At 42.7% G+C, this 27,958-nt stretch overlaps 1 protein-coding gene across 1 annotated transcript in view; it reads left to right on the top strand.

The window, feature by feature from the left end:
- The window catches only part of PIBF1 (progesterone immunomodulatory binding factor 1), a 319,829-nt gene that overhangs the window by 237,044 nt on the left and 54,827 nt on the right, over positions 1–27,958 (top strand). The window contains exon 15 of the mRNA XM_082245629.1: positions 8,899–9,029. Within this exon, the coding sequence (XP_082101755.1) occupies positions 8,899–9,029 (131 nt within the window). The remainder of the gene's footprint in view (positions 1–8,898; positions 9,030–27,958) is intronic.

The raw sequence follows: 27,958 nt of genomic DNA, 5'->3' as shown, positions 1-27,958 counted from the left end.
ACATTTTCCTTTGACACAGGGAGATCATGGGGAATTTTCTTTACAAAAATCCCCCTGGATCCTTTTCACCAACTTCCCTCTTTTTCTTCCAATCTTATCCCTTTCCTCCTCTTCCCCCCCCCCCTTCCCCCTCTTTTCCTTCTCTCTCCTTCCTTCCACTGGGTAGGCCGACCAGTAGAATAGGAACCACTACCATGCAATAATTTTTTGCATGGCCTTACATCTTGTTCCCTTTGGGGAGGCTACCCGCAGACTGAGAGCCCGGCACGGGTAAGACATCTCCAATGGGGACCTCAATTCATTATTTGTGGCCCCCAAAGATCTGGAGAAATAAGCGTTTTCAGGTGAATAATTCCCCCTTTAGGAATTCCATGTCTGAACCCCTGGTTAATTCCAGGGTCAAAACGCCACTTCCCGTGCCTGGGGCGATATCTGATAGGGATTTTCCTTATTCTTAAATTGGCACCATATCCGGGTCCCCTTTAACTAAGGGACCTGCTCAGTTATTGGCTTTTATATATTTGAGGTATTTACTGATTTTTAGCCAGGCTTCATCTTTGAGATGATTTATTTGTTCCATTGTTTTGGTCCCCTCTTTTTTCGTTACTATGCCTCTGCCTTTGCTGCATCTATGGACCGCCGCTATTTTGGGCGGACATAGAACTATGTCCCTGTGTAATTCAGGGCGGAAGTAATCACTTGCGCCGGTTTAGGGGAACGTTCTGCAGCATATACAGCTGGAGCGGATGTGATGTCACCGTCAAATCTCGCGGGATCTCCCGCGGTGGAAGTAGACGGAAATGACGACATCACAACGCGACCATAACACATCTCACTAGATCTCGCGATATCTACTGCGAGATCATGGGCCATTGATGAGTATTTAAGGAAACGCCGAGAGTCAGTCCGGAGAGTTATCTCTCCGAGTCACCACAGGACTGTTGCGTATTCAAGCTTTTTCTGTACCACAGTAAGTACCCCTCAGGGGACCAGGATTGTTGTTGTTTGACATTTACGCCTTATTATATCTAAAGGGGTTTCTCTCTTCCTGTTTATCACTAGGACATATGTGGTGGACGCCATTGCGGCTTTACCAGATAGCGCTAAGACTGAACGCGGTCAGCCTCTATGGATAGAGTGACCCAATGGTTGTCGTTTCCTCCACACTAAATGGTACTTTTTACTTGATTGGGGACATTTAATTACCTTACATCATTGCATATATATATATATATATATATATAGATGAATATATTATCCCTATATTCATCTCAGGCAAGGAGTGGTACTTATACCAGAAATCCTGGAATATATTCGTATATCCTTGTGGACACTTATCCATTGAGGTCGTTAGGACACCGGGGACGGTCCACCAGAATATTGAGGTATGGCATCCCAATTGAAACAAATCAGTCACTCCTTCAATTAGGGTCATTGGACGTACTCATGGCTCTGATTCTTTTTTCCCAATAGGACCAACCACCTAATAAAGCCCTTGAGATACGCACACTAGAGGATAACTACTTGGAACTCTGCAGGAATTCTTCCTTTTTATCCCTGGATAAACTTCCCCCCTTTTTTTTCTATACATTTTTTTCATTTTTTTCACATATCTCTATATTTTATAAATCATCACAACAGGTGAATTGATCTGAATATTCTTGTATATAGGGCATGTTAAAATATATATCTGAGGTTCCCTGACAATCAATTATTATCTCTAGGTGAAGACTATTACTAAATACACCTGACTCTAGCTCTCACCCTGTGGAAATTTAGCCCATCCCCGCTGGGATAAGTGTATGGGGCTCCGTACTTCTGCAGGTATGTGACCTCCTAACAAGTGGTATTCCATCTGGAAGTTCTTTTCTCCCCTCTTTTTTCCTTTTCTTTGTCTGATTCTTTATTCATATTTTCTTATGGGATGGTAATTTGTGGTCTTTTGCAAAGATCTCCATGGTAATGTGGGTTAATATGTTGTCGCAACTCCAAAATTGCTCATGTAAATGATAATTGTATAAAATGTGTACTGGATTGTGCCCTCTTTTTGGGACTTACTTTTTGCATGTGGTTATGCTTTTCAGGAATATTTGCAGATCCCTGAGGAAGATTTTTGTACTAGACAACATTTTGAAACGCGTTGGATTCTGCTGTTTACCTGTAACTGTATTGTATTAGAATGTCCATTCATATTGTCAAATATGTGTTTACCTTGTTCTGATGGTTTTCCAACATTTCACATTTTCTAAATAAATTGCATGTTTTATCCAAATTGAACCTTTCTTATGAGAGATTTTCATGGTTACCTTTAAAGTCCCACCTATTTCTACGGGGGTTTTTCTTCACAAAATATTCACTGTTACTTTAATAATGACACTGGCAGGGAAGGGGTTAACCCAGGGGCAAGCAAAGGGTTGTGTGTGAGCCTAGGGGGTGTTTTATAACTGTGGGGGGATGGGCTTATGAAATCAATACAGAGACCGGTGTTCCTAAATAGGAAGATCGCAGGAGCTCTGCATTGATACCAGAGAAGAACGGTCTGCTGTGTTTACAACAGCAGACGGCTGTTCTCTCTTCACGGGGAGCGATCGCAGTTGCCCGGCGGCACTCGTGGCCGCCAGCCCCGTGGATCGGCTTCCCTGATAGTGAGTGGGTGCACACGCCCCCAGGATCGCTGCGCAGCGATTTGCGGGAACCTGCCGCCGTATAACTGCGGCGGCTGGTCGGCAAGTGGTTAAAGCATGTTATACAGCACAGTGCTTGTGCTGTGTAATTTGCCCCCCCCCCCCCGTATCACCTGCAATGATGGCCCCCCGTATCACCAGGCTGATCCTGCCTGGCTATATCCTCCCCCCTGTAAACTAACCATGGCTGTATCATAAAAATACAAATGTGGCGCTAATCTGATAGCTAAAATCAAAGAAATGTCCTTGATATGCGTGGATGAAAAAGCAACAGTTCAAATTCTTTCTCGTGCATCAACATAAAAACTTCACAAAGAAGGGAAGAAATGTGAAGATCCTCAGCAAGGGAAACCACCACCAGGCACCCGCACACACTGATCCTTACCAGATCGCATTGACCCTCATCACAAAGGTCAAAAAAACGCCCATGGTACAAGCACTGGAAAGCCGGGATCATTCACTCCTCCTCCTATGTAATCTTCCACCAAACGGACAGTCCTTAGGTCCTTACAGGGTCCCCATGTGAGGAAACAAAATACCAACACATAGTGTACACTGCTATGAAGTTTATTGCTCCCCAAGGATAATAAGTACACTTACAGGATAGCCGCACTTAGAGAGCGTTGCTTTATCCACCTCCGAACGGTCGGGTGCTCGCGCATCCCACCAAAAATATGGCCGCCGTGTCTCTTCCTGGTGTGGCGTACGTCGCCACAGGCTCCACCCGACGCGTTTCGTCAGAGTTGACGTCGTCTAGGGGTGTGGTCCTGCGGCGTCAGCGCCATATATATAGGATCGAGACGGGCGGAAGTTGTTCAATTCACCAACAACCGGAAATGGCCTGCTTGCGCTCCACCACCCGGATGTGGGAATTTTAAGAACGAAACATAGAGGCATAATACCCCCAACGTTCCAATCACCACATAACATGGGATCGAATCGCGCAAAAAAGAAGAAAAAAGGCTTTTACATATTAGACTTCAATGACGTTAGTTCTCACCATTAAAAGTCAACACGCCAATTAGTCGGAGAACACAGCGCCATCTGGTGGTCGCAATTCAGACCACAGGAGGGGGAAAAAACAGCAATCTCTTCACATTGCGGAAAAAAAAAAAAACAAAATATAAAAACAACATTAAAATACATCAAATTAAAACAGTTGAAAAAACTGGAAGAACTAAAAAATGAGGATATTTCTTAAATCTACCCAAAATAGGTCACAGCACAATATCCACAAACTGGGGAACATAGTAATGGGACCATATCAGGAATTGTTGATAAACGCATTCAGATCCCATTCTATGTTCAGACCCAATGGGGTATAGGACTTAAGCCTATATATCCAGCTGGTTTCTAGCTTGGATACCCCCCCGGGTCATATTACTACCTCTCCAGTTTTTGGTGAATCTGTCTATCCCAAGGAAGATGGTTCCCTTTGGATCCCTTTGATGGCACTGATCATAGTGTCTCGAGACACTATGTTTCGGGAACCCCTTGACTATGTTGGCCACATGCTCCTTGAGTCTGACGTGGAGCTCCCTTATGGTGCGGCCAACATAGTCAAGCCCGCAAGGGCACCTCAACAAGTAGACTACATATCTCGTAGTACAAGATATAAAAGGCTTGATCTTAAAGTCTTGGCCTGTAGAACTGGAGGTGAATGAACAAATTTGTCTACTTCTATTGTGGTTCAACTGACAGATGGCACATTTTCTGCAAGGGAAAAAACCACCCATAGTTTGAAAGAAGGACATGACCCTAGGGGGATCCCTAACATTAGGAGCCACCTGGAGTTTCAATGGCGGAACCCCTCTGAAGACCACCTGGGGCTGATCAGGAAGGAGGGGGCCCAATACTCCATCACTTTTCAGAACGTGCCAATGTCGCCGTATAATCTTTTTAACAGAAAAATGTTGTGTGGAGTAGGATGACAGAAACGCAAAACCAAAAGAATCATTTTTCTCCCTCTTCTTAGGTTGTAGCAAGTCATCCCTTTCTCTCACATCAGCCTTCGCTATGGCCTCGTCTAAAAGCTGCTCCCCATAACCTTTTTCAAGGAACCTCTCCTTCAGGATGGAGGCCTCTCTGAGAAAATCACTCCTCAGTGAGCAATTACGCTTAAGGCGCAGGAGCTGACTGACAGGAACGGATTCTAACCACGCAGCATGATGGCAGCTGCTGGTGTCAATGAATCCGTTCCTGTCAGTCGCCTTGAAAAATGTAGATGTCAGAATATGGCCCTCTCGCACCATTATCTTCAGATCTAGGAAGTGGATCTCAGAGGTGCTGAATTCATACTGCAATTGAATGCCTCTATCATTCTGATTGAGAGTAACCATAAATTCTTGTAGGGAATCAGGAGAGCCATCCCACAGGAGGAGGATGTCATCGATGTACCTACGCCAGAGCACAAGCTCCGGCCTAGGTACACCTGTGACGACATCCTCCTCCCATTTGGCCATAAAGAGATTGGCCATACTGGGAGCAAATTTAGCCCCCATGGCCACACCTCTATTTTGGAGATAAAAATCCCCCTTGAACCAAAAATAATTATGGCTCATGGCAAAACTCAAAAGGGAAATCAGATAGTCCTTTTGAAAACCCAGAGGGATATCCTGTCCTAAATAATAGGAAACAGCTTCGAGGCCTTGATCATGTGAAATAATTGTATATAGGGACGATACGTCCGCTGTCACCAGGATATATCCCTCTTTCCATTGAATCCCCTTCAATTCGTTCATAACATGCATAGAATCACGCAAGTAGGATGGCATTCTCGACACCAAGGGCTGCAGGAAATAATCAATATATTTGCCCACCCGGGAGGTAACGGAATCAATACCGCTAATAATAGGCCTCCCGGGTGGGCAAACAGGATCCTTGTGCACCTTGGGTAGAAAATAAATAACCGGGATTCTGGGGGTTTTGGGTACCAAAAAATCTTTCTCTTTTTTGGTGAGAAGTTTTCTGTCGAATCCCTCTACCACTAACTCTTCCAATAACTGTTTATAGTTCCTAGTGGGGTCTGCCCTCAGAGGGATATAGGTCTCACGATCCGATAAGAGCCGCAACATTTCCTGATCATAGGCCTCTGTATCTAGGATCACTATACCCCCTCCCTTGTCAGCGGGTCTGACCACGATGTCTTTACGCTCCTTTAAGGTCTTAAGGCCTCTACTGAAAGCAGGATCAGTCCCGCATTTTTTAATTTGCAGCTGATCCAAATCTTTCGCCACAAGGTCTCTAAACACCGTTAGCGAGGGTGCCAAGGGTCCAGGGGGATTAAAGGTAGAAGCGTTGGAAAACTGAGTACTCCTTACTCCCATAACGTATTCCTGTTTGGGCGGAGCGGGATCATTCGCGAAATGTCTCTTAATACTCAATTTCCTAATATATTTTTGAAGATCGATAAAAGTATCGAATCTATCAATTGGTCTGGGAGGGGCGAACTTCAACCCCCGATTCAACACATGTCTTTCATCGGAGGAGATGGTGGCTGAACTCAGATTGAAGAGTCCATCATCTTTTAAAGCCGCCTTTTTTTTTAATTGAAGCCTCCTCCCCCCTCTTGACCCCCTTTTGGCTTTTTTTGTCTTTTGTTTTTTGGTGTGGCCCCCTGAAAAAAACGTTGCTGGGGTCCCTGATTATACTGATCAGAGGGGTATCCATTCCCCTGGGTATTCTGCCCAAAATAGGGGAAGGGGGTTAATTGACCATTTTGTTGGGAACTTGTCATCTGGTTGTTAGGCCGTGACTGAGCTCTCTCCCTTTCATAGGGGTGATTGGTTATGTACCTTTCCGGTTCAGGGGGGTTATAAGTCAGAGGAGTAAACCTGTTAGAAACAAGCAAAGCATTAATTTGTGCCATCGCCTGAGATGGACGTCCTCTTCCTCTCCCTCTCCCACGTCCTCTACCTCGTCCCCGACCATTCAAATGGGCAGGTTGAGGATGGGGCGTAAAGGTTCGCATAGTATTTGAGGCTCCAGGTATTGGGGTGTCTGGGGTCTCCACCGGAGTAACCTCCATAGGTGCCAAGGAATCCTCCTTAGCCTGTTCCCTTTGTTTGGTCACCTGCCACTTGAACACATTCCCTGATTGATAATCACCAAGATCCCTATTAAATTTCTTCTTTTTTTTATTTCTCTGTTCACTTTCCTCTTTTTCTAAATGTTTTTTCAGGGCTTCCGATTTAGTTTTATACTCGTCCTTCTCCTTAAAGGCCACCAACTTTTCTTTAATTAAATTAATGTCCTCATCCAATTTTTTCAGCTTTTGTCTTTTGTTAGACAACATAAAATTCAGCAAGCTGATCCCAGCATTGTTGAAAAATAAAAGCCAATCGTTGGTATCAGTACAATCACTCTGTGGAAATACCTCCCACCTCAGGCTCCTGGGAACCATGCCATCGGCAACATACCTCTCAAAGAAGGCAATGTCCCAATTCGCATGGAGCTCAGCCGTCATGAGGTTTTTCAGTCGCAAAAATAATCCCCCTATATCATCTAGGGTTCCATCTGTAGGAGTGAACACCCCTTCAGCATTAATAACATGTTTGGACCGAAATTCGAAGATATCCATGATGTTAGATGAAATAACCAACTTCACAATAAAGTGAAAATATAAAGCTGCAGCACCTAGTGGCTGTATCATGGCTGCTGAGCCCTGACACTGTGGTCAGTTTATGTGTCCATCATCCACAGCTCTCCTCTCTGTCGGCGATCACGTGACTCCTCGAGGCTCACCTCCTTCCCGGCTGTCATCTCGGCCCCTCCCGCTCTAGCTGTCCGATCGGGAGAGGGTGCCTCGAGGAGTCACGTGACCGCCAATCGGCTTTGTGAATTCAGGTAGAAATAGGCATCTTTTTTACAAAGCACATACACTGCAGCATAGGAGACTTTAAAATGGAGGGGATTGTGTGTAGTTTATAAAGTGGCTCAACAACCACTTTTAAGCCTTCTTACCTTGTTAATTCTGAAGGAGCCTTAATACATTGGGTTCCTGAACTGCCTCCTCCCATCGCCACCCCGCCATCTATTACAATCATTTTTAGTTTAAGGTTGGACACAATAGTCATTTTTTCCCTCTGGTTTCACCTTTTTGATAAGTAGAAATTCAGGAAACCTGGCTACCAGTTGCAACCTAAAGTCAAACAAAATATTGATCTTGGAAAAAGGATTCCCTCAACAGATCTATCAACTGGAACTATGCACGGGTCCAGCATATGTACTTTGTCATTTAGTTTCACCCAATAATATTTTTTTCTGTGGTGTATTTTGTTGTGTGTAATATTAGATATATACTATTATTTGATAACCTGTGTTCTCCAAAATAAATTAGAAGCATTATACTATGGATTGCCTTGGAAAGTGTCAGCTGTATTCTAAAGCTGGCAATCTAGGAGGGTTTCATCCCTTCAGTAATGGTGGGAACCCTAGTATACCTAATATCCTGAAAGTACAGACCAGGTGAGGTACCCATAGAGTGTTACACCCACCATCCATTTATCACTTATGTATCATCCAAATAGGATTTCCAATTGACATCCCAGCCGTTGGCATGCATTTGCTGTGATGATTGCCTGCTTAGTCTGTACATGAATAATTGCATCATAATCATCTGGGTTTTGCTGATGTTTTTATGGCCCCATGCACACTGGACATTTGGCCATCTCTCCTAGACGCCTTTCCTCCTGGCTGCAGCGTTTTGGCAGAAAAGACGCTTGACATTTGTAAACATGTATAACATGTTTAGGCACATCAAGCGCTTGGGGGTTAATTTATTATCTAAAATATTAATTTATTCTGGCCTTTGAAATTAGTTAACGCTCAAGCGCTAAACTAGACTAGAATTCAAATGCTTTTAGGTGCATTTTTATGCATTTACATGCTTCAAACCTTTTTTCTGGCTAAATGCTGCTGCTCCTGGATGTGATAGCATTTTTTTTTTCTTTTTTCTTTTTTTTTTTTTCTGCCTCTAAATGCCTATATGTGGCTGAGGCTTATAATGACAGCTCAACCGGGTGACTAACTAGACTGGAAAAATACAATATTACATTGTTTCGCTTTCAGAAATAGGTTTCATAAAAAAATCTATCTTGGTTTTTCTAAATCGATGCACATTAAACAGGTAATGCCAACGTACAGATATTTTTTAAAATGTCCTTTTATGTTTAAACTATTTAAAATGTTATTGTGTTGCTTCTATTTTTTATAGCTGGATAGAACCAACTCCTTATTAGGTCACGTTCACCAGCCATATCAGTACCTTATTGAGTCTGTGCGCCAGAGGGATACACAATTAGACACGTTGAAGGACCAAATCTCAAAGCTGGAAAAAGATGTCAGGTAAGCGGTATTTGATTCCTGCTGTTGATGTCACAGATTTTAAATGTAAGGAAAATACAGAGGCTTTAAAATATAAGTGAGTTAATACAAAATGATGGTAATTACTTCTTCTTTGTACATATGTAGAGTTTTACAAATGGAAAATCAACCCATAATGTAAATACAATGGGGTGTTGTGGCAATGCTGCTTTTGAAAAACTGATCAGTGAAAAGTGGATAATGTAGGGTACAGAAGCATACTACTTTTTGTGCTTCTATTAAAGATTGCCGCTTCCAATTATGGTATAACGTCTAAATCTTTTTTTCTCTGTCGTTCATTGACAGACGCAGCTCCATGTTCTTCTTGACCATTGGGTTATGCTGCCCCCTACAGGAGTAGGACACTAGGCAGGAAAAAACTTTACCATGCCTTTGGGGCAGTCCCTGCAGGCATACACCCACACACTCTGCTATAGCCTTCAGTTTGTTTCTGCCTAATTTAGGAGTAGGACCTAGTTCCCTGCTGGGACTTCTGTGTTCTTTTTGTAAGACTTTTCTGTAAGACATTTTTTAGTTAGTTCCTGAGAGAATTACAAGCAGCAGCCGGATGGGTTTCAGACTGGATATGCTAGATCATTAAGGTCTCCCAGCCTTGCCAGCGAGCGTGCGCAGGTTATAGTCCAGCACTAGGCCTTGCCACAACAGAGCCCCAATGGACGAGGGCTGGCCTGCGAGTGAAACACCTCGTCGGGATGCACAAGACCTGGGATGCCCTGAATCACAGCATACCCCATTGCCCTCAGCACCCCCACCCTGGATGGAGAGGTAGTCTGTTCAGAGTAATGCCCACCTGATGCTGTTGGTATGGTGAGTAAGTGTCCCCCCATTTCTCTGGCGGTCTTGGGGTTGACGTGGGCCTTGAGAAATTCAGCCCCTCGGGTATCCCTTGGTTCCCCTGGCCTCTCTGTGATACCAGCCCCCCCCCCCCCCCTTAGGCTCTCAAGCAAGTTCCTACCTCAGGGGGGTGGATGTATTGCGGCCGCTGCAGCAGTTCTGTGGGGGCGAGGTTTGTCTTGGTGGGGTCTCCTCCTAGGGAGCCCCGATGCCACTGTCTGATGACCCCCCTGGGGGGGGGGGTCCTGGAGACCGCATGGCACGCCGTGGGGGCTGCCATTTTACTGTAGATTTTGTTCTGCATCAGTGTAAAAGTTTCTCATTGAAATGCATGGGTGGCCATGTTTTGGTAGTTACCCCATAGAAATACATGGGGGGGGGGCATTTTCTTGGAGTCCGCGATCGCTGGACAGCAAGGGAGAAGCTAGGGTGACTCTAGTACATGACCCAGGTTTCCTGTATCAGATCGTTTTTTCTCTCTGCACAAAACGTTCCTGTATCCCTCTATATCATTTTGGTGGTATGTTACTGGGGACCCTGTAGGTATTGCTCACTCACCCTGCTGCAGGCTGTGCTAGGGCTGGGACTTGTGGTGCCGCTGGTGCAGATCGCGTTTTTTGCAGTTTTTTCTTAAAGTGACATTGCTTTTTTGTATTAAATAAATATGGAGTCCCAGGACCAAATCTCACCTACAGAACCGCTCAGTGTGGTTTCGGGACCGTCCGGGTCACAGCCCCTATCTGCATTTACAGCAGTTTTGTAAAACCTGGTGTCAAAAGTGGATTTCGTTTTAAAAATGCCACTAGCAGAAAGCGCCCTATGGCTTCCCCTGCCTCTCTAGTATTCTCAGATTCTGAGGTAGATATGGTTGCAGCAGACGCATACCATCCTGGTGGATCTATGTCTTTGAATTCTGACGTGAAGGTGGAGGCACTTATAGCGTCAGTGTGGGAAACCTTAAAAATGGCGGATGATTCTACAGTGTCAGGGACGCAGGTGTCTTTTGGCATCCACAAATCCCAGAAGTCGGGCAAGGTTTTTTTCTGTCCGGAACTTTTTGACAACATTGTCAATGAACAGTAGGGGCACATCAAACAAATGGTGGTGCCTAAACGCTTTAAAAGGCGCTACCCTTTTGCGGACGCGGTATCCACTAGATGGACCGTACCACCAAAGGTGGATCATCCGTTTTCCAGACTAAACAAGCCTACTGTGGTTCCGGTGGAGGAGTCCCCGGTATTTACAAACCCTGTGGATAGACGGGTTGAGTCTCTGTCCCTCCATTTGCATGTATTAGCGGGCTAAATACTAAAACCGGTCTTTGGGATCACTCTGGTGTCACAAACCATCACAGAATGGGCGAAGTTGCTGAAAGGTGACTTTGAAACGGAGCAGCTATCGCCGGGCCTGATGGAGCTAACGGACCAAATGGTCCAAGCCTTCTGTATATATGTGATGCGTCACTGGATGCGGCTCCACTGGTAGCCAGACTGTCTGCAGTGGGGTTTCAAGAAGACATAGTCGGGTAAGCCAAGAACAGGCAAATCTGGATCTGCAGACAAATCCTCGTCTGCATGAAGGGACGCCCTCACTCATTTCTGGGGTGGGGGGGGGGCGCCTTTGCTTCTTTCCGGAACCATGGACTTCCTTGATTCAGGAGAAATGGGTCCACAAACTGATCCGATTGGGTTACAAGATTGAATTCCAATCTGGACCGTCGGAAAATCTACGCTTGTCTCCAAACCTGTTAAGGGTTCTACGAGAGGCGGTTCAAGATCTGCTGTCGCTAGGGGTGATGTGCTGGTTCCTTCTTAGGGGTTCTATTCAAACCTGTTCACTGTGCCCAGGAAAGAAGGCAAAGTACGTCCAATCCTGGACCTCAAGGCCCTGAACCACTTTGTGTGGGTACAGAAGTTTCGAATGGAGTCCATTCTCACGGTAGTGGCATCTCTACACCAAGGAGACTTTTTGGCCTCCATAGATATCAAGGACGCATATCTACACATCCCTATTTATGCTGGACACCAGCATTTTCTTCACTTTACTGTAGGAGAAGAGCATTATCAATTTGTGGCATTACCCTTTGGTCTCGCCTCCACCCCCAAAGTGTTGGCTCCGGTGTTGGCATTACTGTGACAAAGGGGGATTACGGTACTGGGGTACCTGGACGATTTCCTCTTAAGAGCAAACTCGCATTCAGCCCTGGTGGTTGACTTGAGATTTACTGTACGGACTCTGCAAGAGTTTGGTTTGAACACTAATTTCAAAAAATCTTCCCTGGTACCATCCTTGAACTGGATTATCTGGGCCTGTCTCTGGACTCCGCTTTGGCGAGGGTTTTTCTTCCCCCAGACAAGCTGCAAAAGTTGCGGGGTGCAATTAGTTTGCTGTTAACCAGCAATCTGTCTTCTCTGCAGACTTGCTTGCGGGCCATTAGTCTGATGGTGTCAACCAGTGAGTTCCGTTTGCTCAGTTCCACACGAGACCCTTACATAGGGAGATCCTTGGACACTATGATTCAGTTGAGTCACAACACAAGGACTGCTCTATTATGGTGGCTCGCTAGCACTACGCCAGGGAAAGTCCTTCCTCCCACTGTATTGGACTGTGGTAACCACAGGCGCCAGCCTGTCCGGCTGGGGAGGAGTGCTGGGGAAGCTGTGTCTCCAGGGGTCCTGGACAGTAGAAGAGTCCAGACTTCCGAATAATATTCTGGAACACGGCCATGGCTTACATCAATCAAGGGGGCACCAAGAGTGTCTTGGCGGCCCGGGAGGTGGCGGAGATCCTGAAATGGGCAGAAAAGTTTATTCCAGCCCTTTCTGCAGTGCATATCCCAGGTGTGGATAACTGGCAGGCGGATTACCTGAGTCGTCAGGTGTTGGATCAGGGGGAGTGGTCCCTGCACCCGGAGGTGTTTCACCTCCTGTGTGTACGTTGGAGAACACCCAATGTCGACCTGTTTGCTTCTCGACTCAACAAGAAGGTTCAGAGGTTTGTAGCCAGGTTGCGGGATCCTCTAGCCGACGCCACAGACATACTGGTGGCTCCTTGGGGTAAATATGGGCTGATCTATGCGTTCCCTCTGCTGAAATTCCTGCCGAAGCTTCAACCTAATCAGTCGTTTCTTCCTAAGGTGGTTTCTGATTTTCATCTGATTGAAGACATTGTGCTGCCTTCACTCTGTCCTAAGCCAAAGCATCCCAAGGAAGTTGCTTTGCATTCTCTGGATGTGGTTCGGCAATTAGAGTTTACCTCCCAGCTACTGAATCTTTCAGGAAATCAGACTCTCTCTTTGTCCTTACTGAAAGACCTCAAAAGGGATTGGCTACGTCTGCTGCAACCATATCCAGATGGATCAGGAAGATGGTGGTACAGGCTTATTCTCTGAAGGGTAAGGTTCCACCTTTCCCTGTGAAGGTGCATTCTACTAGGGCGCTGAGTGCTTCTTGGGTTTTTCGCCGTCAGGCATCAGTAATGCAAGTTTGCAAGGCGGCAACTTGGTCGCCTGTGCACACGTTCACAAAATTCTACAAAGTAGATGTGTTTGCATCCTTGGATGCTTCTTTTGGCCGCAAGGTTTTGCAGGCTGCTGTTTAAATGAGAAAATATTCTCTTTGAGGGTGTATGTTTGTTTTATCTAGGTGAGCTCCAGTTGTTCTCCATGTTACCTGGTTGGTTAAGTTTAGCCCTTGGGGGATTATGTTCTTTCTCTGCGTTGTTTTTCCCACCCCTCATGCAAATACTGCTTTGGGACGTCCCAATGGCCAAGAAGAATATGGAGCTGCGTCTGTCAATGAACGATAGAGAAAACTGGATTTTTGACTTAACGTAAAATCCTTTTCTCTGAAGTTCATTGACCCGCCCCTCTAATTATGAGTGGGATGGGTTTTTTTTTCTTCTAAACACTGCTTGCAACAAAACTGAAGGCTATAGCAGAGTGTGTGGGTGTATGCCTGCAGGGACTGCCCCATAGGCGTGGTAAAGTTTTTCCTGCCTAGTGTACTCCTCCTGTAGGAGGCAGCAAAACCTGTAGTCTGCTAAAATATTGTAGTAGTGCCCTATTCTGGTTTGTGAGTTTAAGTTGCCTGTACATGCTCATTATTATGGTACGCCATGTTGTATTTTTAAAACCTAGTTTACCACAAAGAGGAGACAGCCAGGGTCAAAGAAAGTTTGTGTAACAGAGATAGAAGAAAAGGTAAATGGGAAAGCGTTGGATTGGTACAAGGTCATTGTGCAGTATGCAGGCAATAGTAACAGGCAATTTTTTGACATTGCACTTTTTGACAATGGATATACACATATATAAAAATTGGTGAGTGAGAGCAGTAAGAAGGACTTTGTGTTGCTAAACAGTTGATAGTATATTGAAATAGGTGCTGAGCAGTTGCAGTACATTGAAATAAGTGTTAAGAAATAAATGAACTCCAGCAGTTAATTTTAATGTTTTCAACACTCGCTTACATTGCTGTCTGTCTTCCTGTACACATTTTCCATCCATTGCGAAGCATTACAGTATCTCTGAGACTGCTGTGTGTTTTTATTTTATTTATTTTTTTGATCATTTCTAATATGTGCTGCTGTTGAGCAATACAGTGTTCTTGTCAACTGTCACTTTGTACATTTCAACTGTACTTTTCAGTGCTGGGAAGCAAAATGTTCCTGAAATCCCTGCTTTTACTATATACTGCTAACTAAAATGGCATCCCATCCAAACAACAACCCTCTTACTGTAGGCTGCCATCAGAATTATTATACTAGATTGGGACCTTCCCAGAAGCACATAGTTTTCCATTGTATTTTTATTCATTCATAGATTTCAGTTAGTCCACCATTCTCTACATTTCCTAATCTCATTATGCTGTAAGCTGTAGCTTTTTTTTTTCACCATTTAATGGTATAACATATTTTTGAAGTGTGAGGTTTAAAGCATGCTTGAGTCATGTTAAAGCATTACCCTCCTTAGCTTGCATGTTATTATATTCGTTTAGGTTGAGGTGAGGTTTGGTTTGATAGGCACAGCTATTATTTTTATTATCAATAATGTGGTTTTGGTGATTTTTTTTTTCTTTAAATAGTTCTCATGGCTTAAAGTGAACCTGCATTTTTTTTAAATAACAGGCAAACTAACAGGCTTGCTTATAGAACTCCACTTCCCACCCCTTCCACCCTATTTTCCCATTGGAGCAAAGTAAAAATAAGATAACCTGTTGTAGCCACTCTGTTTTTTCTGGTTGCAACTTACACAGGGCTAAGAACCTTCTCTAAGCTCCCACATGACCGCAATCCGCCTCTAAAACACCCAATACTGCATCATGAGAGAAGGAGAGAGAGTCTCATGCTCCTCAATATCTAGAAGTACCTGCACGACCAAAGTATAGGTTTGATTTAAGCCGGAGCTTTCAGTGCTAGCGACACCTAAGGCAGACAATAGATGATAAAAATATATTTCCTGCAACTATGGGTTGCAGGAAAGAAAATCACTTGATTCCCCATCTACACAGTCACTGTTGATGGGGGAATCCCTCCCCTGGAGATATTATGTTCTCCTGGCACGGGGGCAAGGGGAGCCATCCCTGCTGAGAGAACACAGTGATTATTGCTAGTGGCTATAGCATGTTATAAATCCACTATGCTGATTGTACCCAAGTCGATCGATGGATTGACTAGGGTACAATCAGCCCTGTCTATACGTGGATCAAATCTCGTCTGGTCCCTGCTGAACCGAGATTCAAACCATCTATGGCCAGCTTAACTCTCTCAAAACCCAGTCTACTAGTAGTTGCACTGCAAAATCTGTACACAAGACAGTACTTTCCAAAATACTGACCTGGAAGATCATGAGACTTGACTTTACTCCAAATCACCCTTCTGCATAGTTGTCAAATAACTCAGAAATTATTGAAGCAGAGAAAGCCAGGTAACTAGCATTTTCAAAAGATGGGCAGTAATAGTTTCTAACATGTCCATATAAAATGCACTTGAATCCTCTTAATTGTCGTTCATTAGCAGCATTTAACCTGGTGTATCAATCTTCTACACATGGAAGGCCATATAATGGATTGAAGACTAGTGTGCTTCAGTAGCATTTTATATTCATAATGATATGACTGGCTGTATTTACATGACCATTTGTTCAGCTCTCTTAATGGCTGCTACGATTTGGCTTTGGCCATGTGCTCAGGTCTTCTACTTCAATACAGTTTCAGCTGTCTGCCCTTACAAGTGCTTATCCAGCACTAGCAGAGTGATGGGATTAGTTCTCTTCTTATAGTTCATTAATGTGTGTATTAACCACTGTTAATAAAAGCTCTGTTGCCAATATTGTGTTCTGTTTATTTAACTTTATGGTTATTCATCCTGGCTGCATTTGGCGTATTTGGAAGGCATGTCATTGTTCTTCACCATTCATCATATTGTTTAACAAAAAAAAACAATTCTTAATTTTGTTGCCCAATAATCTTCATAATACTTAAATCTAAATTGCAGCCAAAGGTGCATAGCAACAAAATATTTTCATGAATAGACTTCCTTGACATTATACTATTTTAGCTCTTAAAGGCTGAATTCACACATGTGTTGCACTTTAACGCACAGGTATATGTATTATGTACACTTAAGTGTACAAAAATCAAGCACAATGCACATATGTGAATGCTTTGTTGTTCGTAACATGTCCAAAAATAAGTGCATTTGTTTCGTGCTTTGACAGCCTGTTCATAATGACTAACTGCTTTAATTCAACATAATACGTGCAGTAACTCATGCATAAGTGTGAGTGGGCCCTTAAGGGTGTAGCTCTTTAGCAATAGTAGTACGTTCTGACACCTAAGTGTAGAAGTAGGATTCTTTAGGATATCAATCCACCTCCATGCAGGTAATCCTAAGTGTTTCATACAACAAATTTGATACCTAAGGGTGTGTGTGTATGTATGTATATATAGTGTGTGTATGTGTGTGTGTATATATATATATATATATATATATGTATATATAGAGATATATAAAAGATGTGACAACTTTATTCCCGGGGGTGACCTGTAAAAAGAAAGAAAAAGGTTTGTGCAGGGACATTATCATGGTGGATAATCCACTTTTTAGGCCAGAGTTCCAGTCTTTTCCTCTGAACAGATTCCCCTTAACCTTTTCAGAATTCCCAAGTAACAATGTTGATTGACCGTTGAACCATGCTCTATGGACTCGTAGTGAACTATCCCCTATGTAGTGATCAAAAAACTCACCAGCATGAGCATACAGTGGGGATCTAAAGTTTGGCACCCCAGGTAAAGATTTGTATTCATGTGCATAAAGAAGCCAAGGAAAAATCTCCAAAAGGCATCAAATTACAGATTATACATTCTTATATAATGTCAACAAAAGTTAGATTTTATTTCCATCATTTACACTTTCAAAATAACAGAAAACAAAAAAATGGCGTCTGCAAAGTTTGGGCACCCTGCAGAGTTAATATCTTGTACTGCCCCCTTTGGCAAGTATCACAGCTTGTAAACGCTTTTTGTAGCCAGCCAAGAGTCTTTCAATTCTTGTTTGAGGTATCTTTGCCCATTCTTCCTTACAAAAGTCTTCCAGTTCTTTGAGATTTCTGGGCTGTCTGTCACGCACTGCACTTTTAAGGTCTATCAATAGATTTTTAATTACGTTGAGGTCAGGAGATTGTGAAGGCTATGGAAAAACCTTCAGTTTACCCCTCTTGATGTAATCCCCTGTGGATTTTGAGGTGTGTTTAGGATCATTATCCATTTGTAGAAGCCATCCTCTCTTTAACTTCAGCTTTTTCACAGATGGCATCAAGTTACCATCCAAAGTTTGCTGAAATTTTATTGAATCCATTTTTCCTTCTACTCGTGAGATGTTCCCTGCGCCAATGGCTGCAATACAACCCCAAAGCATGATTGATCCACCCCCATGCTTAACAGTTGGACAGAGGTTCTTTTCATTAAATTCTGTGCCCCTTCTTCTCCAAACGTACCTTTGCTCATTCCGGCCAAAAAGTTCAATTTTAACCTCATCGGTCCACAGAACTTGTTTCCAAAATGCATCAGGCTTGTCTATCTGTTCATTTGCAAAGTTCAAACGCTGATTTTTGTGGTGAGGACATAGAAGAGGTATTCTTCTGATGACTCTTCCATGAAGACCATATTTATACAAGTATCTCTTTATAGCTGAATAGTGTACCACAACTCCAGTGTCTGCCAGATCTTTCTGGAGGGATCGTGCAGTCAAACGTAGGTTTTGAATTGTTTGTCTGATATTTTTCTTGGTCTTCCAGATCTTGCTTTAACTTCCACTGTTCCTGATGACTGCCATTTCTGAACAGAGGATATTGACATCTGAAATTGCTTTGCTATCTTCTTATAGCCTTCTCCAGCTTTGTGAGCGTCAACTATTTTCAGTTTCAGTTTTCTAGACAACTGCTTAGAAGATCCCATGATGCTGATTGTTGGAACAAGGTCAGATGAGTCTGGGCATTAAAACCTTTGAGATTGACATCACCTGGTCTTCCCAGATGATGATTGAGAACAATCCATGACACTGGCAGGTCTCAGCCTTGCAAAGGGGGCAGTGCATGCTATAAATTCTTCAGGGTGCCCAAACTTTTGCAGATGCCATTTTTTTTTTGTTTTCTGTAATTTTGAAAGTGTCAATGATGGAAATAAAATCTAACTTTTATAGACATATAAGAATGTATAATCTGTAATTTGATGCCTTTTGGAAATTTTTCCATCTTTCCTTGGCTTCTTTATGCACATTAAAACAAATTTTTACCTGGGGTGCCCAAACTTTCAATCCCCACTGTATAAGTGTTTTTCACTCTGTCCACATTTGCATCCAACCTTTTTGGTTTTTGGTGATCACATCGTGGGCATCTTCTCGCCCTCCTTAAACCACCTATGTCATTCTTGATTCTATGTCACACTTGATTTCTTCATGGAATGTTCACCATAAGCCTGTTGTAACAGAGCTTAAGTTTCACATGCACTTCTGCTAACTTTCACACAAAATCTGATGTTAATCCACTGTTTCACTTTAGCTGGTCATCAAAATCTGTCCGATTCAGCAGCAGTATTTTGTTTAGTGGCTGACCTACCTAATGTATGTTCTTCTGAAACTTTAGTATCGTTTAGTATCGTTTTAAATGCAACACCTGTAAGCAGATGCAGTATGCCCAGATAGTATATGCTGCAGTCTTATCAAACCCTCACCTGGGCTAGGTCCTATAGTATTTTAGCTTCATCTATCTGTCTTACCTACTTAGGAGTGTCTTACTGAACAAGCACTAATAAAGCATCATCTCCTAGAGTCACCGAAGTACACTTCTTTGTGTACAGAAATATGTGTATCACTTTTTTGATCAAAGATTGTTCTCAGCAACAGACACTACATTTTTGGCGCTTTTCCCAGAAACTTAATCTTGGCAAGAAAACCTAAATATTCGAATAATGGATAGAGAGGCTGAAAGACACTAAGGGAAGCCCAAAGGGTATTTAAAGTTTACCAGAACAAAATGGTTGCATTTTGCTGTTATACAACTTTTCTCCTTATAGGTAAACAATAATATAAATTTTTACCTTTTTATAAGCAGAAGATATAAAGTGAACCTGAACTAAAACCTTGAAGATTTGCTAGGTTATGGTTAACGACTAGAAATGTTCTTTGTGCTTGAACAGTACACAGAAAAATCTCCCTTTTGTCTTAAGTTCCTCTTGAAAATGACATGGGTGCCTAAATGTCTAACCGCAGCAGCAAAAATCCAACTCACCCAGGATATAGTGTGAATATTCAATTTCCATATGAGAAAAGATACCGAGCAATCAAGACTCACACAAACAAATCAAAGCTGTTTTTTTCCCAGCTGTACTATCCATTATTTCATGATATACAAACTCTCAAGAAGGTTAAATAAATAGTTGTAAAGGCAGAAGGTTTTTTTTACCTTAATGCATTCTGTGCATTAAGGTAAAAAAAAACCCCTCTTTCTGTAGCACCCCCTCCCCCCCAGACCCCTATTTTATTGCTTGAGCCCTATCTATCCAATGCTCTCCTTCTCACTGGACATAGAGGCAGCAGCAGATACCATTGGCTCTTTCTGCTGTAAATCACAGCCAGTGAGCAGAGAGTGGGGGCAGAACTGAGCCAGGCTGTGTGCGCAAGTGGCCGCACAGGATACAGCTCAGGATTGAGCCTGTGTGAGTAGTCCCATAGCAAGCTGCATAGCAAACACTCGGCAGGAGGGAGATGCCAGGAGTGCTAGTGGGGGACCCCAGAATAGGAGGATTTGGGCTGCTGTATGCAAAACCATTGCAGAAAGCAGGTAAGTAAAACAGGTTTGCTATTTAAAAGAAAAAAAAAAAACACCTTTACAATCACTTTAGTGCACCTTGGTAATGTATCTATCATATGCAAATATATTTTCTCTTGTTTTATAACATTTGCATTACTGTAAATACGTGTGTTCTATTTACATGGGCTATTTCTTACATTTTCTAGGTATGTAATGTATGTACAGTATTTATATTGGTGACTGTGTGTGGATATGTATATTCTTGTATTTACTGCTGTTATCAGAGAGCTACAATGTAAAATTTAATCATAATAAATATAATGATAATAAGGTATCGAATCTAAAAATCTCTAATCTGTATATATGCAATTGAAACCATTTAAATGGCTCTTGTAAAGTAAATGTACTGCAACGTACAATAATGCACAAAAATTTGGTGTAGGGTGCATTTATTTGCAGTGCAACACAAAAAACTGCACTGCAGTAATTAGCAGCAATTAACATACTTGATGTGAACAAGGCCTTAAAGTCTTATAATGGCAGAAAGCCCTTTTAAAGATTATGTAAACCCTTTTAAAGATTATGTAAACTCTAACAATGAACTCTCTTTTGTTCTCTTTTAATTTGTTAAATATACCATTGGAAACATCTCATCTGTTTGATAAATGCAAAAAAAAAAAAAAAAACCTGTTGAAACTGCTGTGTGGGCTGACAACACTTAAGCCATAGATGGTTCGGATCTCAGCCTGTTCAGCAGATACTGGCAGAGAATCAAACCATGCATGGGCAGACTGAATGGACCTAAGTTTGATCAACTTGGGTACAATTAGCCAGATTATAACTAACGGCTAGCAAAAATCACTGTGTTCTCCCGGTGGGGACAGCTTCCTCTTCCGCCATCCCCCGCCGGGAGAACACAATGGCTTGGCAGGAGGGATTCCCCTGTCCGTACTGCGTTGATGGGGGTCCCACAACAGGACAAGCTGAGTGCATTTCTGGCAAAACAACATGTCATTTTCTGTACCTGTGAAGTCTGTAAGGGGATAAAACCTGGGGAAATATGTGCATACATTTTTTTTGCCTTGGTATGTGTTATTGTCCTTTCTGGCCATACTGCACATAAAATGCACAACAACATACTTAAATTGCATGTGCAGTAATGCACATTTGCATTCAACTCTCTGCACACATTGCATTGCGTTTTTATTGCACTGAGGTTAATTTACTAAAGGCAAAAATACTGTGCGCTGCAAGCGCAGTTGCTCTAGATCTGAGGGGAAGCTCTGCTGATTTCTATCATCCAATCATGTGCAAGTAGAAATTCGTTTTTTTTAATTTTTTTTTCATGTGATTAAGTGTTCTTTGCAAAGTGAAGCTTTGCCTCATTTACTAAGCTTTGGAGCAAGTGCATAGTATATTTGCCTTTACCAAATAAACCCCTTTGTGTTAGATTCATATATGTTGCCATGCATTGTGGCAGCAGTACATGGAGAAGTTTCCCATACTAGCTGCTAGTTTTTAAAAGCAGCGGGGCTCCGCCCACACGCAACGTCATTTATACACAGAGCTCTGTGTATGAATATGATCTGCAAGTCCCGACATCCTTTTCGGCTCAGCTTGTAGTTCTCAATGAACTACCATGGCGCTGTGGTAGTTCAAGTCTAAGGCCTCATGCACACTGGATGTTTTTACAGCTGCTGTTTTTGGCTTCAGGTTTTTTTTCTCTGCAGCCAGTAAACTCCCCGGCATGTTATCCTATGTGTTCATGCACACATAGGCTGTTATCGGCAGTTCTTGGCAGTGAGTTTTGAAAGGAGTTTTTCAGCTGTAAAAGCTTAAAAACACTAATAAACACTGCTTTTCGGCATTTATCAGCATCTATGAGCCATAAGCCATTTGTGGGAGTATAGTTTTGCTAAAAAAATTAAGCTAAAAAACTCTAATGCAAAAAGGCTGAAAAACTCATTCTACAGCTAACGCTGGCATTAGTATAACGTCCAGTGTGCATGAAAGCTTACTGTACGGGATGTACGGGTAAGCAGATACGCTGACAGTGTAGAGGAGACCTGCTGATCTCCTGATTGCTGGTGCAATGCTTTACAGGCTCCCAATACAAAAAGTAATAAATGCACATTTTTTTATTTGCAGATGTGCATTTATTATTTTTTGTACAAAGGTGAACTTATTCTTTAATTTTACAACAGTCCCAGTTCCCTGGAAGGCTCAAAATAACTTTTTTATGTACTTCAATTGTACTGAATTGACATGCATTGTGTTAACCACTTTCCGTCTACGCTATAGCCGAAAGACGGCTACAGCGCGGACCTTAATTGCCGGGAGGGCATCCATGTACGTCCTCCCGTGCATGAGCTGCCTGCTTGCTCCCTGCGGAGCGCGCACGGCTGGCTCTGTGATCAGCGAGTCCATGAGACTCAGCTGATCACAGATCTGAGTAAGGGGCCAATCGCAGCCCCTACCATGTGATCATCTGTCAGCCAATGACAGCTGATCACGTGATGTAAACAGCAGCCGGAGATCAGCTTTTTTTTTTCTAATGCTGTCAGTGTGAGGAGAAAAAAAAGCTGATTGCTGCCTGCTGTTAGAGGGACATCGGTCCCGAAGAGGAGCGGATCATCTGTGCCCCAGTGCCACCTGCCAGTGCCCACCAGTGCCACCTATCAATGCCCATCAGTGTCGCCTATCAGTGCTGAATCAGTGTCACCTATCAGTGCCCAAGAATGCCACCTATTAGTGCCCTTCAGTGCCACCTATCAGTGCCCACCAGTGTCACCTTATCAGTGCAGCCTATCAGTGCCCCCTCATCAGCGCACATCAACGAAGGAGAAAAATTATCTGTTTGCAAAATTTTATAACAAACTATAAAAACAATTTTGTTTTTTTCTAAATTTTCTGTCTTTTTTTGTTTGTTCAGCAAAAGAAAAAACACCCAGTAGTGATTAAATACAACCAAAAGAAAGCTCTATTTGTTTGAAAAAAAAAAATAAAAACCTAATTTGGGTACAGTGTTGCATGACCGCGCAATTGTCATTCAAAGTGTGACAGCGCTGAAAGCTGAGAATTGGCCTGGGCAGGAAGGGGTTTGTAGGCAAGTGGTTAAAATGCATACATTTTAAGGCAACACACTGCACTCCACATGTACACAACATTGTGGTGTGAACGAGGCACATAGAAACCCATTGTTCTTTGTGTGCCCTTGAAGTGACCTGCGTTTGTTCAGTGCAGAAAAATGCAGGTCGTTGGATATGGCGTGAACGAGCGCCAATGATAAAAACAGGAGGCACATAGTCTAAATCCCTCTGACATTATAAAATAAAAGGGTACAGTTTCACTGTACTGTTTGAACTTTGAAATGTTAGCAGACTTGTTTGTAGTTATGAGCTGAACATTTAATCCCATTTAGATATCATTAGAAAAAGTTAACATTCATTTACAATAGCAATCGTGTGTACAGTGTGATAAATTGATTATTCATTGCAGCCATTGCAGTGTAGACAATCTCTCTGCGGGATCTGTTCTGTGAAAAGAAAAGAAAATATTTATCACCTTACTTGTGGGACACTTTGTGCAGACATGATTTATTTACTGTATATATGCCTAGTTACAGATACCTTGTGATAGACGGCCTATTTTCTCTCTAAATATTTTTTTTAATTGGGATTTTCTTTCCAGCGTTAAGGAGGAGCACAATACTTCCCTTTAGCCAAGCACTTTTGTCAATGTGTTAAGGATTACAGTGACATGTTATCATAGCTCTAATAAAGAAACAATATAGATGGCATGCTTCCCTGACACGTACAGTTGTAAAGATAAAAAGATGCCTGCGCTCTGAGCTAGCATAACAGATGACGGTGCAGTTATAGAGGTCTTGAGAAAACAGTGTAAGACCTAGCCTCTATTTTTCTTGCACTTTATTTAATGTAACAATGAAAAGTTCAATGTACATACACTTGTATTGTTTGGAAATACAATGAACGTGTTAGTCCTACCGCTGAAAGGCTTTTAACGGATGTTTCTTTTGTTTTTGGATTTGTTTGCTTGACTATCTGTAAAATATAGCTTTTAATTTTCTCTTAGTCCATGCTCTCGTGGTTTTTAAAAGAAAATGTGAGCCTTACCTGTGGTGTGGAAAAATATCTCCATGGGCCTCTCAATAACAAAAGACGTACGTACACACATCGAATCAAATTCAGCAGGGACACGTCAATTTTCGATCCATATAGCTACCGTTTGACTTCTGTACAACCAGCCTGTCAGGTTTTTCCCAAATGATCAGTGCTGCCAGCTGTAACCTACAACACTGATCAATGTGTAATGACAGCAGGGATGGCTCCTTGCCATCACAAAACAATAGCACAATAGGAGTGATTCCCCCATCCACATCAAACGTGTGAATGGGGAAATTGGGCCTTTTTTTTGTGTGTGTTTTAATGTATGGCCTGCCTAGGCACTAAAGCAGGCCATAGATTGTGATTTTGTTTTCTCCAAAATCACTTGATTCCCCCATCAAAAAAATCAGTGTTTGTGGGGGAATACCCCACATGGAGCTATTTGTGTTCTCCCAGGCGGGAGGGTGTGGGGAGCTTTCCTACCAGGAGAATGCAGTGAATACTACTAGCAGCTAAAGCCGCTGCCAACTGCCTGCTAAAGATCCAACATGCTGGTTGTACCAAAGTTGATCGATGGGTACAGTCAGCCTGCCCATAGATAGGCTGAATCTCGGCGGGCCCCTGCTGAACTGGCCAGGAATCTAACCATCTATGGCCAGTTTAAAGGTACCCTGTGCTCACAAATATGCCTGCGCCATAAGCTTTTCTCATCTGTTCCCATTTTGTGATCTTCATTGCCAACATTTCCCTAATCCCATAAAAGTGCTTTTAGTGTCTCATTGACTTTGTTGCTGCTTCTGCATCTCTATAGTTGGGGATGTTTGCTGAAATAGGGTTTACATATGTTTTTAAAGTTAAATGAAAGACAAGTTTAGGGTTGTAGATACCAAGGCAGACAGCTTTGCTTTTGATTGGTGTGTGTGTGTGTGTGTGTGTGTGTACAGAATCTCACAAAAGTGAGTACACCTCTCACATTTTTGTAAATATTTTATTATATCTTTTCATGTGACAAAACTGAAGAAATGACACTTTGCTACAATGTAAAGTAGTGAGTGTACAGCTTGTATAACAGTGTAAATTTGCTGTCCCCTCAAAATAACTCAACACACAGCCATTAATGTCTAAACCGCTGGCAACAAAAGTGAGTACACCCCTAAGTGAAAATGTCCAAATTGGGACCAAAGTGTCAATATTTTGTGTGGCCACCATTATTTTCCAGCACTGCCTTAACTCTTATGGGCATGGAGTTCACCGGAGCTTCAGAGGTTGCCACTGGAGTCCTCTTCCACTCCTCTGCGACGACATTACGGAACTGGTGGATGTTAGAGACCTTACGCCCCTCCACCTTCCATTTGAGTGTGCCCCACAGATGCTCAATAGGGTTTAGGTCTAGAGACCTACTTGGCCAGTCCATCACCTTTACCCTCAGCTTCTTAAACAAGGCAGCAGTGGTCTTGGAGGTGTCTTTGTAGGTCGTTGTCATTTTGGAATAATACCCTGCAGCCCAGTCTCCGAAGGGAGAGGATCATGCTCTGCTTCAGTATGTCACAGTACATGTTGGCATTCGTGGTTCCTTCAATGAACTGTAGCTCCCCAGTGACGTCAGCATACATGCAGCCCCAGGCCATGACACTCCCACCACCATGCTTGACTGTATTCAATACACACTTGTCTTTGTACTCCTCACATGGTTACGGACACACATGCTTGACACCACCTGAACCAAATAAGTTTTTCTTGGTCTCATCAGACCACAGGACATGGTTCCAGTAATCTATTTCCTTAGTCTGCTTGTCTTCAGCAAATTGTTTACAGACTTTTTTTGCATCCTCTTTAGATGAGGCTTCCTTCTGGGATGACAGCCATGAAGACCAATTTGATGCAGTGTGCGGCGTATGGTTTGAGCACTGACAGGTTGATCCCCCACCCCTTCAACCTCTGCGGCAACGCTGGCAACACTCCTATCTCTATTTCCCAAAGACCACCTCTGGATATGACACGGAGCACATGAACTCAACTTCTTTGGTCAACCATGGGAGGCCTGTTCTGAGTGGAACCTGTCCTGTTAAACCGCTATATGGTCTTGATCACCGTGCTGTCACTCAGTTTAAGGGTCTTGGCAATTTTCTTATAGCCTATGCGATCTTTATCCTCAGAGAGTTATTTGCCATGAGGTGCCATGTTGTACTTCCAGTGACCAGTATGAGAGAGTGAGAGCGATAACACCAAATTGAACACACCTGCTCCCCATTCACACCTGAGACCTTGTAACACTAACGAGTCACATGACATCGGGGAGGGAAAATGGCTAATTGGGCCCAATTTGGACATTTTCACTTAGGGTTGTACTCACATTTGTTCCAGGGGTTTAGGCATCAATGGCTGTGTGTCAAGTTATTTTTAGGGGACAGTAAATTTACACTGTTATACAAGCTGTACCCTCACTACTTTACATTGTAGAAAAGTGTAATTTCTTTCATTCTGGGCTGATAAGGCAATACAGCCTGCCCTCCTGTATTAGTCCCATGTCCTCTTAGTTCAAAAGGAGGGCTCAGGCACCTGCCAAGCAGGAAGAAAGGCTTTACTACCTTTTTTACCCTTTGCAGATATCCATCCTCTTGTTTCTCCCATTGCAGCTCTGCCGGCTTCTCCTCCTCTCATCAAGGGTGAACTCTGATATTTCACCAAAGCCCCCCAAAAGGGCAGTTGAATTAATACAATTTTAAAAAAAAAGGACTCTCATAGGACATTCACATGTGCTTTGCACTCCCCACTGCCTAACTATTGCCTCTGTTGCTCTATGTTTGAGCTTTGGGGTGCACACCTTAATGCTATAGGCTGCACACACCTAGGTCACCCTCTCTAACAGAAAGTCAGGTCACAGCAGCAATTTAAAAAAAGGAATTTGGAGATGGCTAAGGGCAACAGAAGATGCTTTTTTGTGTTAAGAATATATACTGGAATATATATATATTTTTAACCAGAGTTTTGGGCCATCCAAGCAAAGTTTTTTGTCCAACCAGCTGAAGGTAGCCTGCATATAATCCATAGTGTATGAATGCAAGTCCTGTGTCTGGTACAATCGAGATACACAGATTAATGTTGTAGTGTATCTCTTTGTTAATTCTGACATAAAGAAAAGCTGTCAAAACAAATTCTTGCATCATCAGATTAGGAAAGTCCACGCTCAAAGGGTCCACGTTCAAAATATTCTCTTTCTATTCTAGTGAGTGTCCCCACAAATCAGGAAAGACCCTGTCACGTTTTGTTGCTCTGTATCATAGGGAGATTCTCTACAACACTCATCTTGCATCACAAATGAAATATTTGCTGTAGGATATTTCATTTAGCAACAAAAGATTAACCATAACATACTGTACCTGATCCCTCGTGATTTTTACAGAGGCTTCCAGGTTGCTTGTTTAGTGAATCATGCACAAGGACTCCTAATAGGAAAAGACAACTGTGAAGTCTTGTATTCAACAAAAAAAAATTCACTGACTAATTATCTACACATACAGGAAAGGTATAAAATGCGTCATGACGGATCAATTATTGTGTGCATGGGAAATAAAATGTAACCACTCAGAACTAGTCAAGATTATTGTACTAAGTGCTTAGCA

The sequence above is a fragment of the Pelophylax lessonae genome (assembly GCF_965119305.1).
Source record: "Pelophylax lessonae genome assembly, chromosome: 2".
Lineage (NCBI taxonomy): Eukaryota > Metazoa > Chordata > Amphibia > Anura > Ranidae > Pelophylax > Pelophylax lessonae.
This window is presented reverse-complemented; position numbering and strand designations above follow the sequence as displayed.